Genomic DNA, 17,205 nt, shown 5'->3' with positions numbered 1-17,205 from the left:
GTTTTATTTCTTCTTTCGAAAGATTATTTCTCAGAAAGAATATCCATTTTTAATACTACATCATAATGTTGTGATGTAATGCTTTATTTGACATTTATTTAGTTAAAATAATACAAAATTTATTTATATATCAGAAACGTATCAGTTTAAATAATGATCAGCTTATCTGCATTGCCAGAATATTAATATCAGTGCATCTCTTAAAAATACAGTACAGTAAATAAAAAGGCATCTTAAGTCATTAAGAAACATGTTATATTATGAATAATATAAACCCATTTTTAAGTCCTTTCTAAATAATAAAAAATAAATAATAAATCAATACTCAATACCTTTCCGTTTGGAAGAAAGGACAGAAAATATGATGCAATGCAATATTATATGGAGACAATTAAAGCATTTCTTGTTATAGACTTTTCAAGGAAGAGGAATATAAGGAGTTTGATGGTCTTTAGAGGCAGCAATGAAAAAAAACAACAACACAACAAACAGGTAGTCCACAAGAGGCAAAAGAATATCAAGTATTCTTATACGCTCCTTTACAGTGGTCCATGGTGTAGCATTGTCTGCAACTATGCCTGGAAGCCCACTAACACAATAAATAATTTCATGTCTATTTGAACAAGTCCTTGCCTTTTAATACTTGTGAAAGCTCAGTATAATATCATTTGATTCTACACAAGAGGACAGGTGTGATGAAACCTAGAAATCTCAGTGCCTGAGCCAAGGCTACATCCCGATTCATTGTAGATCCAGTTTCCGGGCACGAGAGAGGATCTTTCCCCTGCTGATCAAACCAATTTACCCATGTTCTAGGTGTGATAAGTGACTGGCTGACACAATCCATCTAACTTCACAAAATCATGTGGCTTGTCTGGGTGACCTCTGATAACGGCTCATTGGAGAGTATGGCTTGGCTGTGTGTAACTGGACTTCCACATTCACACCATGACAGCAGTGAAATGAGTTTGCACTTGCTGGTGGAATCAGGTCAGATCCAGATAAAAATATCCCCCATGGCACTCGCATGGTTAAAGTCAAGAAATGACAGTAAGACAAGCTCTTGGAGAGCATAAATGCTCTGTATTCTATTCAAATACAAATTTTAATTTAGAAAGGAAGGAGACACCAATGTGACCCCATTGTTAGTGGTTTAACTAGAGTCTAAGTAAACCAAAGGGGATATTGAGTCTGTTTTTTGGGACTGTTTGAATATCAGGGTAGTATTTAGTTTTCTGTGCTAACATTTATCTTATCTACATGTGAAACCCAAGGCCTTGGAGCAGCTAAGGATAAGGGAGATGTTCTTCCAAATAAAACTCCATTGGCTTTAAAATCTTCTGAAATCTTTTGTGTAAATATTAAGATCCAAACTGGATTTATGTCCCCGTCAAGCCTGTTTATGGTGACCATTCTTCTATTATTTAAAGGTGTACTTCAAATATGTGGTTGAATAAACACACAGATCTGCCATGCACCAACCAACTCCCTCTCCTACTCAGGTAACTACATCTTAGTGCTTTTTCCATCCAAAACCCCAAATGAGAAGACAAAATCCAGTTTTAGATGGTAGTTATGCTTTGAAACATGGTTTGTAGCTGGTCTGAATCAGCCCAGGCTGGTCAATAGCTGGTCTAACCTGACATTGATGAGTTTAGACTGAGATTGTTGCCCATCTAAATGGTCTACTAGCTTGTACCAGCTAATGACAAGTGTTAACCTGCAAATGACCAGTTTAGATCTGCAAATAACCAGTCTAAATCTGCTAAAGACCAGTATAGACCAGCTAATGACCAGTTTAGGCCTGGCACTGACTAGTTTGGAAAAGCTAACTGCCTGGTTTAAGAACTCAGCTATACCTGGAATTTCCAGGAATAAAACATAACTACTGTAACATTCTTTTAAATTCAAGTCACAAACAAAATAGCGTAAAGTAGATTCAATGATGATGGCATATCAGGTCTAATTTCTTTCCACCTAAATGCCGTTGGCCAGACACATCTCTGAGTCGGCCCTATCACAAAGATTGGGCGGATCATCACCAAACTGTTCTGTGTTTATCTGCTGGGGAAGATTTTATTATTTTTTTTAGCTCTTGGCAGACGGTGATAGTTACACTGAGACAATCTTACTGCTTCACTAGGCTTGTGGAGCTGACGGACTATTGAAGCAAGTATAAATTTGGCGCAGTTGACAGTAAAGCGCTCCTAGCTAGCTCTGTGCTCGCACCTGTTTTGCTAGCTAGTCTGACAAGAACAAACGAAAGCAGCGAAATCCCTGAAAGCTGCAGTGAAATACATCAACAAACAGCTGATTTGTTTTTTAATCAGATGCTCTTATGCCTTCTGGTGAGAATACCAAGCAGAACACAAACACAAGTAAGAAGAGTTTAGCATTAACAAAAAGAAGCCTAATGCTAGCATAATAACTCAATGCTAGCCTTATTTCTGGGGATAGTTCTTGTTAAGCATATATTTCATTAAAATTATTTTCTAGGTCAGTTTTAGTGTCCTGTTTCTAGCATTTTACTGGAAATAATCTTTTAAACGAGACGCAAAACGGCAGTTATTAAGACTTAAGAACACGTTTTACCTTATACTGTTCTATAATTATACCACAACAAACTATACAAATTAAGTTTATTTATTTTTTACTCATCCTAATTTGTTTTTTCTTATTAAGCACAAATATAACAATCTAGTCAGGTTTTATGCTTAGTAAGAAAAAGTAAGAAAAATAAACTAGTAATTGTAACTTGTTTTAAGGATTTTTTTTACCTACTATATTATTCAGATAATTCTTTACTGGAAAACAATACAAAATTATTAAGAATTTTTTTTTTTGCAATGTTCTGAAACATAAATTATTTCCTTCAACAGCTAACAGCAGGCAAACCGGAAAAACATCTAAATGGAACAAATGTAACCCATTTTTTCATTTAGCGATTTTATGGCAGGTTTTCATTTTAAGAGATTTATTAAATGCAACACCACATTGGTTTTGTTTCCTTTGTTCTGTGTTCATGGAAATGACACTGAAATATAGAGTGCTAACAATAGAGGAATCAATCGGGGGGAAAAAAAATAATCGCAACTTAAATGGCATTTCAGCCAAAGAGCATTTTTGTCGCTCAGTCTGAGTGTCTGTAGACCATTTACAAATGCAATTTGATTCTTATATTAAACTTTTATCTTATCTCACCACCGATATACGTCTCGTACATCCTAATATCCTTGAGTGCTCAAGGTTTTTTTTTGAGTTGCAGCCCTAAGTGCTTTTCAATAGGTCATTTTCAGAGTTTTTGTTCTCATGACCTCTGAAGGCCTTTGAAAACCCTCTATTTTGATTTCATAGCAACTTACATGATTGAACGGTTTGATTTTGTCAGAAGCAGTGCACCCCTCCTCGGACAGGTTGAACCATTTGGATTGATAGCTCATGGATAGCAGTACCAGGTCAGAAGCTGACAGATACATGTGTTGTATTGCACACTCTGTAAGAATGGTCACTATAGCCATATATCACACAGGCTTAACTGCACATGCGGGACAAACCTCCTCGTATCCAAAACTGAACTTGGCCCTGGTTTCGTAACCCCCATGGACTTACCACTGGAGATCCTACCTGGAAACCTTGGACGGTGATGCGAACCGTATCCCCTACCTTTGCCCTGGCAGGGGTTATCAAAAGCTTGGGGCCTTTAGGAGCCGCTATGGAAGGAAACAAGAGAAAACACTGTCAGTTTTTGCTGCGCAACATTAAAACTAGGAATGCACTAGAGCTGATACTAAGCTCCTGAATTCGTACTCGTACTCATTAAAATGCTCCAATACCAAAAGCCGATAGCACACAGCGTGTGAACAGTGCTGTGTCCAGACAAAGAAACACCGACAACAGAACAACAGAGAGCAGAATGGAGTTATTAGAGATTAAGCAGGTCTGTGAAGTACATGCATGTAATTAATACACAGCCTGTGTGAAATGTTCTAGGCTATATGTGTCTCTGTCATTCTGAACCAATACAAATGTGTGTGTGCGCTGTGTATGCTTTGCTTGCTTTGGAATCGCAGCATGTTTCCGAAGACACAGCACGGTTCAGATGATAAAAAACATGACTTATATTTCAGAAAATATGTTCATCGCTGTTACACGATTTATGTATAACGAGTGGTTCCCTATATTATTACAGGAAAACGTCTTGTGATTACAGTACTGAGCTGCTGAAATGAAGCAGCTCTAATGCGCTATTAAATTAAAGATAAAATACCATTTAGCAATAAAAGAAACAGTAAGTAACAAAAGCTTATACAATACATTTTAATGGGCATAATTAAGCGTGAAAATAACTGAAGGAAATCTCTGTTTGCTAAATGAAGCCAGCTAAAATGATTCATATTCTTTTGGTTTCTGTACCCAATACTTTCAAAATATCGTATCGGTAAGTACCAAAAATAAAAGTAATGGTATCAGACTCATTCTTGAAAGAGTGGAATTGGTGCATCCCTAATTAAAACAATACTAGTATACCATCACAGTATTAACAGACCAAAGTCACGGCATTTGACTTGGAGGTCAACTTGGAGATTCTGTTTCCTTTATTGAAATTGCTGAGGAGTATGTATTTCCCAAGAGGGACAAGGACCTAAATTGGGTAGACACTCATTACTGAAGAAGAAACAGAGCATGCAAGGCAAACGGTGGAGGAAGTAAGATAAGAGACACTTAGAGAACTAATTCCCTTGTCTTGTGTGGACCGAATCTCCCAGATGGGTTTAATTTGGTCTCAGAGAATGGCTGGGATGTGATGAAGGAAAGGAAGGTTAAAATACCATATTTTGACCTTCTCAGGCACCGGGGATTACTCTTGTGTACTCAGGGGGAAGATAAGAAAGTGATTTTGTACATGTCTGGAAAGTGAGACCATAAGTTTCTCAAGTGAAACTTCCTCTATTTGGCAGTATGAGCTAGGCGCTTTATAGCAGCGGAGTCTGAGAGTGAAAAAGCCTCCGACTGGACCTGTGTTAAGTGGTTCTGCATCGTTTACCATGATTACCAGGATCCACTCCGCATAACCCTGAGAACCATAAAACAAGTTTTATGAGCCATATATTTGCGCTAACACATAATTCCAGAGCGAAGCTTTGTAAATGTAGATTGGACTTGAAATTATTCAAAAATACAGCCCACTATGGCCTTTTTTCAACCCTCATTACAGCTAATGCTACGCTTTGGCTCCTACAACACAGAGATAATCCAACTACTGAGAACTATGTGAAACAATGGCTAATCATGCTTTTAGCCATCATTTAAGCCACATAGTGTCCAGCAAAAGCTAATGAGGCATCAAGCCAGTCTTAGTCAGTTTAATGATTACCCCCTGGTGCCACTTAATGGATTATGATTTCCGCTCTCACATTTGTAATGGGTCCTATGCATGTGTATTTCACACATAAATCAAGTTATGGCAGGACACTACACCGAATACACAGAAATCCTCTTTCGCCAGCTTTCTTATTATGGAAATGATTGGGGATATTAGCGGTCAGGCTTTGTGGAGTGGAGAAAGAGATGTGAAATACAATATACAAGAGAGATTAAGAGCTTGTCAAGGCATGAATCATGACTCAATGATTTTCCCTAAGAAAACAGTTGAAAAACAAAAGGAGACCTTTGATGGGGCCTGTGTTCTGACAGAGCAATGGGCACGCAAAGGATGACCCTGCCTTTTCCGTACCAAGTAGATGAATTAACGGATCAATACCGTGGATTGCCTAACCTAAGCCCTAACCACCGGAGCTGACAAAAAAATTAACTGAGCTGTGACTTTTTCCTACCCGTGGTGCCAGGTAACTGTTCTGCCATAGCAATTGTTTTTTAAAGCATTTTGAACAGAATTAGCCTGAGAAAGGCTTATAAAAAGCTTGCTGTTGAAGAAAGGTGATGGCCAGATGTCTGGGACCAACTCCAGGAGGAGCATTTGGTGACCCATTTCGTTACCTTTGATTATGGCTGCAAGCACTGTAACTGATGAGCCACAGAGGCGCTGACTTTTCAGACTTCACTAAGGGAGACATCTACAAAGTCTCAAACATTATAATGCATAGAGTGAAAACATTTAAAGGGTTAGTTCACCCAAAAATGAAAATTACCCCATGATTTACTTACCCTCAAGCCATCCTAGATGTATATGACTTTCTTCTTTCAGACGAATACATTCGGAGTTATATTAAAAACATCCTGGCTCTTCCAAACTTTATAATGGGAGTGGACGGTAGCCCAAAATTTGAAGTCCAAAAAATTGAACCAATCCATTATAAAAGAAGTCCACACTGCTCCGGGGGGTTAATAAAGGCCTCCCGAAGCGAAGCAATGCGTTTGTGTAAGAAAATATCCATACAACTGTATAAACCTTAATCTCTAACTTCCGCTAACTATCGTATGCACGTTCACGAGAGAGTGGCGTCCAGCGGATGATGTATGACGTAGGCGTAGTGTAAACTCCGGTGAGAATATGCTAGTCTCGCGAGAAACAAGTTTTGTTTACAGCAAAGGAAAACCAGTGTCCTCTTGGCTTATATTGAAATCCTCCGACATATTTCTTTACAAATCCTCGTTTTGTACTAGTAATTATTGACCGGTGTTATGTTTTGCTCTCTCCTCTGCGCTTCCACGTTCGTCACTTCTTCGTTCATCACCACGTTTGCCTACGTGCTACGTCATCCGCTGGACGCCACTCTCTCGTGAATACGCATACGACAGTTAGCGGAAGCTAGAGATAAAGGTTTATAAAGTTGTAAATATGGATATTTTTCTTACACAAACACATCGCGTCGCTTCGGAAGGCCTTTATTAACCCCCCGGAGCCGTGTGGACTTCTATTATAATGGATGGGTGCAATTTTTTGGACTTCAAATTTTGGGCTACCATCCACTCCCATTATAAAGCTTGGAAGAGCCAGGATTTTTTTTAAAATATAACTCCGATTGTATTCGTCTGAAAGAAGAATGTCATATACACCTAGGATGGCTTGAAGGTGAGTAAATCATGGGGTAATTTTCATTTTTTGGGTGAACTATCCCTTTAACAGTGTTATTAAATTATTGGTGTTTCTTAAAAATTAACTTTTAGACGACTTTTTTGTCTTCATGCACAATTGTCAACTAGACCAGCATAAACCAGCCTAGACCAGCCTTAAAAGCCAGAAAAAAAACAGCCCAAGCTGGTTTATTTAGCAGAGCTAACACTGTCCAACCATGCTAAGTAATGACTCTGGACTTAATGTTATTTACCCAAGTACAACATGTTCCTGGATCAACATTCTTACCAGCCAACCAAAATCTACCATTAGGTTTACTTATGATTGCTGATACAAATGTTCTTCCAGGACCAACAAAGGATGTCGTCATGGATGATCATGTCGTATTTTACCCTGGATTTCTTCTCAGACTTGTTTGACCAAAACTTGCCAACTTTTCTCCTACTTCTTATGGTCCACTGAACCTCCAAGCCATTAATACCCCTGACAGAGAAATAAGGTTGTTTGAATGCGCACAGATTCATTCACACTCCCACACACAACCCACAACAAACATCTGCGTACTTAATATCAGTCTATTGCGTAGAGGAACTTGGCGTGCAGGCATAGATCATCTCTAGCCTCTGGATGGGAGAATATAACTCATTCCCCTTCTGTGTTTTGCTGAATCAGTAGCACCTTCACCCATGCAAATCCTCACTGCTGAGCCTGGCTCAGCTTTAATTATGGAGAGGCACTGACTGAATCACTGCATATTTGGATATGACTAACAGACAGCCAAGTCAGGGCAACAAGCCCAGCCGTGATGCTCTGAGGTGAGGACAGCGTTCTGAGAACACCGCCTCCACGGACCAACCGCATCCATTTAGAGCGCAGCGCAAGTCTCACCACATGAATATTCAGTGAATGTAATACAAATGTGAGTCGCTGTAAAGATGTTTCGGTCTCATGTGAAAATATAAAAAATTGTGAAAGATTTATGACTTGTGAATGCTCCTGTGACTTGCGTTTAATTTTCTGACCGAGTACAGGTTAGTAGTGGATCACCTGTACTGGTGGTGTCATGATAGTAACTGGAATGAAACCTACTAGAGCAACTGCATAGCCTACATAATATATTCCAGTCTTATCTCCTAAAGTAATGGTTGCTGAAAAATCAGCTTTGACATCACAGGAATAAATTACATAATACATATAAACGTTTTAACGGTTTATATAGGATTTAATTCTGACTTCAAAAATGCACATGTTTTGCACATGCTAAGCAAAGAACAAAGGAAACAAATAAGAAAATTCTCACGCAAATGCATGCATTTCTTCACATAGGAGCTCACTGTTATCACTTGGGGCTGTGCCAAGCTCAAGCCAGGTTTGTTAATGTTTTGAATTCTAAGTGCGATCCAATTAAAAAAAACAACTGCACATTTTTGTTTTGTATTCTCGGAGTAAGAACAAAGAGAACCCGAAATAGTGCTCGCTATCTTGTTTTCTTAAGTAACAGAGATGCTGTTAAATTAATGGTTTGAAGGCCTTGTTAAAGTATACAAGTCGAAGTTAGCAAGGCTTTTCTAGGCCTGCACTCCAGCGAACTTACTTCTCTCTCGCTACATTGCAAGCAATGACACAACACCCTGCTTTCCTAGCGCAGCTTCAGGTGCAAACATTCCTGCTCTCAAGACACATATTTAAAAAAACTGCTTTGATGCTGACATCATCAATTGTTAAATTTACATCGAAAATGTTCACGGAAAATGTGGTTTATATACTAAACTGTAAGGCCTACTACTAATGCAGTGAATTTACTTGACAAATAAAGACGATTATTTTCTTATTTTATTTGTAACTCAATGGATGCATCAAAACTAACGAAAAAATCTGGCATCAGTGCAAAAATACACTCACATTACATAACATAATTAATTTATGCATTTAGCAGACACTTTTATCCAAAGTGACTTACAGTGCATTCAGGCTATACATTTTTTACCAGTATGTGTGTTCCCTGAGAATCGAACCCATTACTTTTTTGCGCTGCTAACACAATGCTCTACCACTGAGCCACAGGAACACTGAATAACATAACATGAATAGGGTTTTATATAATAGGTAATTATAATATTAATGCAGTTATAAAAAAAAGTAAATATGCCAAGTTATGATGTTGCTTGGAGGCCATGTAGCTCCGCCCAGGGCTCTCTGTGTAGAGGCGTCCGGGCTTGCCATCCGGACCCAGCAGAGATAGAGACTTCCTCAGCTTAGTGTCGTCCAGATCCCTGCTGATCAGAGGTCTGGCTCCACGCACGCCAGCGGAGCCGCCGCCCTCGTAATCCACGGTGGATGAAGCGTAGGAGATCACCTCTATCAACTCTCCATCCCGCTTGAAATATACCTGGCAAGAGAGACAAAAAGTTAATGATTGTGCACTTCAATCAGACTAAAACAATAATTTACATTTTTTTTAAATGTCAGGTAAACCCTTTGACTGAAAACATTTCAGTTGGACTAAAAATGGACTGCCTCCAATTGGCCTCTAAAAAATATCTGAATGAATGAATGAATGAATGAATGTGGGATGGATACAGACTCCAACCAGGCCCTAAAATATGCTGGTATAAAAATACAAATATATTAAATAATGTAAATAAATAAATAAATAAATAAAATAATGTAAATGAATTAAGGAATAAATAAATAAATAAATAAATGAGAACCGTATATAGACAGTGCATTTTATAACAAAGATAAAGCAAGCAAGCAACTAACTAACTAACTAACTAACTAACTTACTAACTAAATAAATAAATAAAGGGACAGACACTGACTCCAACTGGTCTAAAATATGCTGGTAAGTAAATAAATAAATAAATAAACCAACAAATAAATGTTGGATGGAAACTGATTTTAACTGTCCCCAAAAATATGCTGGTCTTAAAAAATGAACATAAAATATGTAACATTTATGAAATAATTTAATAACAACAATAATAATAATACAAATATTACTTCTACTACTAATACTAATAATAATCATTATTATTGACTCCAGCTACTTTATTGTTGTTGTCTGGCGAAAATACATTTAATTTACAATTTTTATTTATTAAATTGTGTGAATTGATTACTAAAAATTCCATTCGTAATACATTTTAACTACTTCAAACTGTTACATCAAAAGAAACTTGTGACTGCATAAGGATGCTAGATCAAATAACTTTGGATGTTTAAATATATTCTTCAAACTCCTCTAAGAATCGTAAACAAAGACTGTGATGCACTTCGTTGATTTGTTGGCAGATTATGCAGTACAATAGTCAGTTACGTCATCGCTTGACTGCTAACTGGATATGCAGGCTGGTTATGAAAGCATTTTTTTAGATTACACATCTACAGCATGAAAAGAAGGCCTTTATTAACCCCCCGGAGCCGTGTGGACTTCTATTATAATGGATGGGTGCAATTTTTTGGACTTCAAATTTTGGGCTACCATCCACTCCCATTATAAAGCTTGGAAGAGCCAGGATTTTTTTTAAAATATAACTCCGATTGTATTCGTCTGAAAGAAGAATGTCATATACACCTAGGATGGCTTGAAGGTGAGTAAATCATGGGGTAATTTTCATTTTTTGGGTGAACTATCCCTTTAACAGTGTTATTAAATTATTGGTGTTTCTTAAAAATTAACTTTTAGACGACTTTTTTGTCTTCATGCACAATTGTCAACTAGACCAGCATAAACCAGCCTAGACCAGCCTTAAAAGCCAGAAAAAAAACAGCCCAAGCTGGTTTATTTAGCAGAGCTAACACTGTCCAACCATGCTAAGTAATGACTCTGGACTTAATGTTATTTACCCAAGTACAACATGTTCCTGGATCAACATTCTTACCAGCCAACCAAAATCTACCATTAGGTTTACTTATGATTGCTGATACAAATGTTCTTCCAGGACCAACAAAGGATGTCGTCATGGATGATCATGTCGTATTTTACCCTGGATTTCTTCTCAGACTTGTTTGACCAAAACTTGCCAACTTTTCTCCTACTTCTTATGGTCCACTGAACCTCCAAGCCATTAATACCCCTGACAGAGAAATAAGGTTGTTTGAATGCGCACAGATTCATTCACACTCCCACACACAACCCACAACAAACATCTGCGTACTTAATATCAGTCTATTGCGTAGAGGAACTTGGCGTGCAGGCATAGATCATCTCTAGCCTCTGGATGGGAGAATATAACTCATTCCCCTTCTGTGTTTTGCTGAATCAGTAGCACCTTCACCCATGCAAATCCTCACTGCTGAGCCTGGCTCAGCTTTAATTATGGAGAGGCACTGACTGAATCACTGCATATTTGGATATGACTAACAGACAGCCAAGTCAGGGCAACAAGCCCAGCCGTGATGCTCTGAGGTGAGGACAGCGTTCTGAGAACACCGCCTCCACGGACCAACCGCATCCATTTAGAGCGCAGCGCAAGTCTCACCACATGAATATTCAGTGAATGTAATACAAATGTGAGTCGCTGTAAAGATGTTTCGGTCTCATGTGAAAATATAAAAAATTGTGAAAGATTTATGACTTGTGAATGCTCCTGTGACTTGCGTTTAATTTTCTGACCGAGTACAGGTTAGTAGTGGATCACCTGTACTGGTGGTGTCATGATAGTAACTGGAATGAAACCTACTAGAGCAACTGCATAGCCTACATAATATATTCCAGTCTTATCTCCTAAAGTAATGGTTGCTGAAAAATCAGCTTTGACATCACAGGAATAAATTACATAATACATATAAACGTTTTAACGGTTTATATAGGATTTAATTCTGACTTCAAAAATGCACATGTTTTGCACATGCTAAGCAAAGAACAAAGGAAACAAATAAGAAAATTCTCACGCAAATGCATGCATTTCTTCACATAGGAGCTCACTGTTATCACTTGGGGCTGTGCCAAGCTCAAGCCAGGTTTGTTAATGTTTTGAATTCTAAGTGCGATCCAATTAAAAAAAACAACTGCACATTTTTGTTTTGTATTCTCGGAGTAAGAACAAAGAGAACCCGAAATAGTGCTCGCTATCTTGTTTTCTTAAGTAACAGAGATGCTGTTAAATTAATGGTTTGAAGGCCTTGTTAAAGTATACAAGTCGAAGTTAGCAAGGCTTTTCTAGGCCTGCACTCCAGCGAACTTACTTCTCTCTCGCTACATTGCAAGCAATGACACAACACCCTGCTTTCCTAGCGCAGCTTCAGGTGCAAACATTCCTGCTCTCAAGACACATATTTAAAAAACTGCTTTGATGCTGACATCATCAATTGTTAAATTTACATCGAAAATGTTCACGGAAAATGTGGTTTATATACTAAACTGTAAGGCCTACTACTAATGCAGTGAATTTACTTGACAAATAAAGACGATTATTTTCTTATTTTATTTGTAACTCAATGGATGCATCAAAACTAACGAAAAAATCTGGCATCAGTGCAAAAATACACTCACATTACATAACATAATTAATTTATGCATTTAGCAGACACTTTTATCCAAAGTGACTTACAGTGCATTCAGGCTATACATTTTTTACCAGTATGTGTGTTCCCTGAGAATCGAACCCATTACTTTTTTGCGCTGCTAACACAATGCTCTACCACTGAGCCACAGGAACACTGAATAACATAACATGAATAGGGTTTTATATAATAGGTAATTATAATATTAATGCAGTTATAAAAAAAAGTAAATATGTTATGATGTTGCTTGGAAACTGTAAACAATTTAACACCACTAGTATGCATTATGCCCCTTTAAAAACATGTTCTTCATCGTCTTGACTGGCTTTGGGATACGTCCTACAATATATATTTTTACATTTCTCTGTGTATCATTATTATGTTTAAATAACATTAAGCAGTTTTGCTAACTGAGAGCTGTACGTATGCACCTACTGCAGTATAAACGGTAAAGCAAAATCTCTCCTAGCTGACACAGTTCTGTCACTAAGGGATCTGTCTTTGTCATTTAGCACAAACCAATTCCTCACGCACTGCATCCCATGATTCATTTTGGTATATCGTGGCTATATATGATCAAAGTTTACTCTGCTTTCTTTCCTGTGGTTGCAATATTTATTTTATAAACACCAGGGAATTATGTTTTAGTGAAAATGAAATCACATCTCTCTCTCTCATGCTAAACGTTTGCAAAACAAGCAGATACTCTTGCGATAGGATTGCGATTTCTGTCTGAGCAGCCATGAAATGCACAGATGGAGATCATGCTGGAATGAGTTGAGAATGACGGAACAAGTGAGAATGAGAACGAGAGAGAAATATTGAATGGAAACCGCAGCAACTTCTAGACCATCCACACTTTCTTCGTCTTATCACTGTTTTTTGTCCTTTCCCCCGCCTTCATCTCTTTCTGCACTGTTCCTGCACCACTAAGTGAGAGAAATGTCTCTGTTTATCTTGTCTTGCGTCTCATCACTTGCCTCTTTCTGAGGGCTGATAGCAGAGACTACAAGTGAGTGCTGCCTTTGAAGTGATAATGGGATCGTCAGGCCATCTTTGTTGTAGCTTTAAAAGCAAAAAAGGCACAAAAAAAAATCTCATCCATGAAAATACAAAGGTATGCCAGGATCCCATTCTTTGGCGTTGTTGCACCACGACTTTCATTACTTATAAACAAGTGAATGCAACAAGCCTATTTTACTGACACACATATGAAACGCAACAAGCAGTTTGGCATATCCTCGTTTTAGCGTCTTAATTAGCAGATGGTAGACTTTTTTAAGATTATCAATGGATTGCAATAGTGAGATCCAGCAACAATGCTGTCTTTGAGCACACTGCAAAATTCCCCTTTATGCTTGATTTCTTTAATTCAGGTTGACTTTTTCAATAACGTGGTCAAGTTAGCTCAATCTACAGCGCAGACAGCTCAATGAATTGGCCTGTCAATCACGGGGAGATTTTGCATTCTGCATTAGTAACTGCAATCTGCTTGCTTGTAACGCAATTAAGCAACAAATAGAAAACAGTGTTGGTCTCACTGCATCTGTCAGGTGGGGATGTAAAAGGATTCAGCCGTGATCAGATGAGGGGAGGTGAATAATTAGGTTGAAGGTCAAAAACAAAGCTTTCACATTGATCTAAAGATCTGCATCCAATGTTAAAGCCAACAAAAGCAAGACATACCTAGTGTGACCTCAGTCTGCATAGGCATGGAGAGAGCCGGGTGTGAGACCTCGCAGCTAAACAGGGCGTCGCTGTCCAACTGCGGATTCAGAGTCCAGGTGAGCTTGGCCTGAACCAGCACAGACCCATCGCTCTGGGGGATTTGCATGTTGCTGAAGTAGTACAGGGGGTCAGTGCTCTGAACCCACCGTGGGAACTCTCGGCTGACCACTGTCTCTGGGATGGTCTCTGTGGCTGGGCTGGGCTCTTGACCGGGCTGTCTGGCCATGTAGCTCCGCCCAGGGCTCTCTGTGTAGAGGCGTCCGGGCTTGCCATCCGGACCCAGCAGAGATAGAGACTTCCTCAGCTTAGTGTCGTCCAGATCCCTGCTGATCAGAGGTCTGGCTCCACGCACGCCAGCGGAGCCGCCGCCCTCGTAATCCACGGTGGATGAAGCGTAGGAGATCACCTCTATCAACTCTCCATCCCGCTTGAAATATACCTGGCAAGAGAGACAAAAAGTTAATGATTGTGCACTTCAATCAGACTAAAACAATAATTTACATTTTTTTTAAATGTCAGGTAAACCCTTTGACTGAAAACATTTCAGTTGGACTAAAAATGGACTGCCTCCAATTGGCCTCTAAAAAATATCTGAATGAATGAATGAATGAATGAATGTGGGATGGATACAGACTCCAACCAGGCCCTAAAATATGCTGGTATAAAAATACAAATATATTAAATAATGTAAATAAATAAATAAATAAATAAAATAATGTAAATGAATTAAGGAATAAATAAATAAATAAATAAATGAGAACCGTATATAGACAGTGCATTTTATAACAAAGATAAAGCAAGCAAGCAACTAACTAACTAACTAACTAACTAACTAACTTACTAACTAAATAAATAAATAAATAAAGGGACAGACACTGACTCCAACTGGTCTAAAATATGCTGGTAAGTAAATAAATAAATAAATAAACCAACAAATAAATGTTGGATGGAAACTGATTTTAACTGTCCCCAAAAATATGCTGGTCTTAAAAAATGAACATAAAATATGTAACATTTATGAAATAATTTAATAACAACAATAATAATAATACAAATATTACTTCTACTACTAATACTAATAATAATCATTATTATTGACTCCAGCTACTTTATTGTTGTTGTCTGGCGAAAATACATTTAATTTACAATTTTTATTTATTAAATTGTGTGAATTGATTACTAAAAATTCCATTCGTAATACATTTTAACTACTTCAAACTGTTACATCAAAAGAAACTTGTGACTGCATAAGGATGCTAGATCAAATAACTTTGGATGTTTAAATATATTCTTCAAACTCCTCTAAGAATCGTAAACAAAGACTGTGATGCACTTCGTTGATTTGTTGGCAGATTATGCAGTACAATAGTCAGTTACGTCATCGCTTGACTGCTAACTGGATATGCAGGCTGGTTATGAAAGCATTTTTTTAGATTACACATCTACAGCATGAAAACCAGCATCATTTTGCTATAAAAAGGTATGAGAATTATATATATATATTTTTTTAAACAGAGGACGCAATAGTCAGTATCTGCCGCAATCAAAGTAAATTGTGAAATTACCTAAACAAAAGTATCTGGGACAATGCAAAGCATTATTCAGCCCACAGTGCCGGTGAATGGCAAATATACGCGACACAGTTTCTGCTTTGTGTTTGTGTTCCACTAGCGCATTGCTGTAACAGCCTCTCTCCACTACAGTGCATTTGGGTATTAAGATTCCCAGCTGGTAAATCACTTGACAGGGAATTAAGTTCCCACTTCAACACACAACCTCCAGATATGTGTATTAAATTCAGTAGGCCTAATGCCTGTAGCATTAATGTTTGCACAGTGCTCTGCTTGTACCCCTTTTACTCTCAATCCCTCCTTTTCCTACCCTCCACTGCTCCACAAGAAGAAGGAATAAGAGGGGTTCGGCATAAAGCACTGCTATATATATATATATATATATATATATATATATAGCCTATGTATGTATTACTGTATATATAAGCTGCTTGCCCGTTCAGGGACCTTTGGACACTTTAAATTCCGTTTGCACAAGATCAAAGTTTCATTGCATTACACAAGACGGTAACACTTTAGAATAATGGTCCGTTGTTAACAAGTAACTATGCATGAAGTAATAGGTAGTACTACATTAACACTTAACTTAATACTATTAACGGTAACACTTTATTTTGATAGTCCACTTTAGACATTCTATTAACAGTAAGTAACTTTGCAACTACATGTCAACTAGCAGTTAGTAGAGTATTAGTAGACTGTCTGCTTAATATCTTCTAACACTTTCTTTGTCAACATTCTACTAACCCTAAACCTACCCTAACAGTCTACTCTGAGAGTTAGTAGACATGTAGTTACAAATGAATGAGAATTAGTTGACATATAGTTACAAAGTTACTTATAGTTAATAGAATGTCTAAAGTGGATGGAACCTCAAGGTTGATCTAGGAAAATGTGTGCAAATGTATAGGGCCCCATTCCTATGTTTTGCCTGGGGCCCCCAATTCACTAAATCCGCCCCTGCTTGAATATAAATAATGATGTTCTCTTGACAAAAACAATTCACATCCTTAATGAAGGCATCGACTGCATTTATATTGTGTTAAGCACAAAACCGCATATTCCAGATTACAGCGTCTGGTAAAATATCACTAGTGCCTCACACAAATGTATGTGTCAGATATAAAACATGTTAAATAACTTATTAAATTACTTAGTAATTACTGAGTGTTTAAGGTGTTTTTCACTTTAAAATAATGGCCCAGATCACTAGTAGTTCCTGCAGGCTGACAAGGTAACGCTTGAGTAATTAGTGAGAGTCTAATGTATTTTTCACTTTAAAGCTAAAGTGCTACTAAGGAACTACTAGTGATCTGGACCATTATTTTAAAGTGAAAAACACGTTAACCCCTCAGTAATTAC

At 37.8% G+C, this 17,205-nt stretch overlaps 1 protein-coding gene across 2 annotated transcripts in view; it reads right to left on the bottom strand.

Annotated features, from left to right (window-relative positions):
- Positions 1–17,205, bottom strand: part of LOC107749415 (immunoglobulin superfamily member 21-like) — a 244,427-nt gene that overhangs the window by 6,270 nt on the left and 220,952 nt on the right. The window contains exons 6-7 of one of the 2 annotated variants that reach the window (XM_016564558.1): positions 14,231–14,711; positions 3,610–3,710 (exon numbers count right to left, since the gene is read on the bottom strand). In XM_016564558.1, coding sequence (XP_016420044.1) covers positions 3,610–3,710; positions 14,231–14,711 — 582 coding nt within the window. The remainder of the gene's footprint in view (positions 1–3,609; positions 3,711–14,230; positions 14,712–17,205) is intronic. The other variant, XM_016564559.1, reaches the window with a different exon arrangement.

This window comes from Sinocyclocheilus rhinocerous, unplaced genomic scaffold, assembly GCF_001515625.1.
Source record: "Sinocyclocheilus rhinocerous isolate Xijiao unplaced genomic scaffold, SAMN03320098_v1.1 scaffold889, whole genome shotgun sequence".
Lineage (NCBI taxonomy): Eukaryota > Metazoa > Chordata > Actinopteri > Cypriniformes > Cyprinidae > Sinocyclocheilus > Sinocyclocheilus rhinocerous.
Note: the sequence above shows the minus strand (reverse complement) of the source record. Positions and strands in the feature narration are given on the sequence as shown.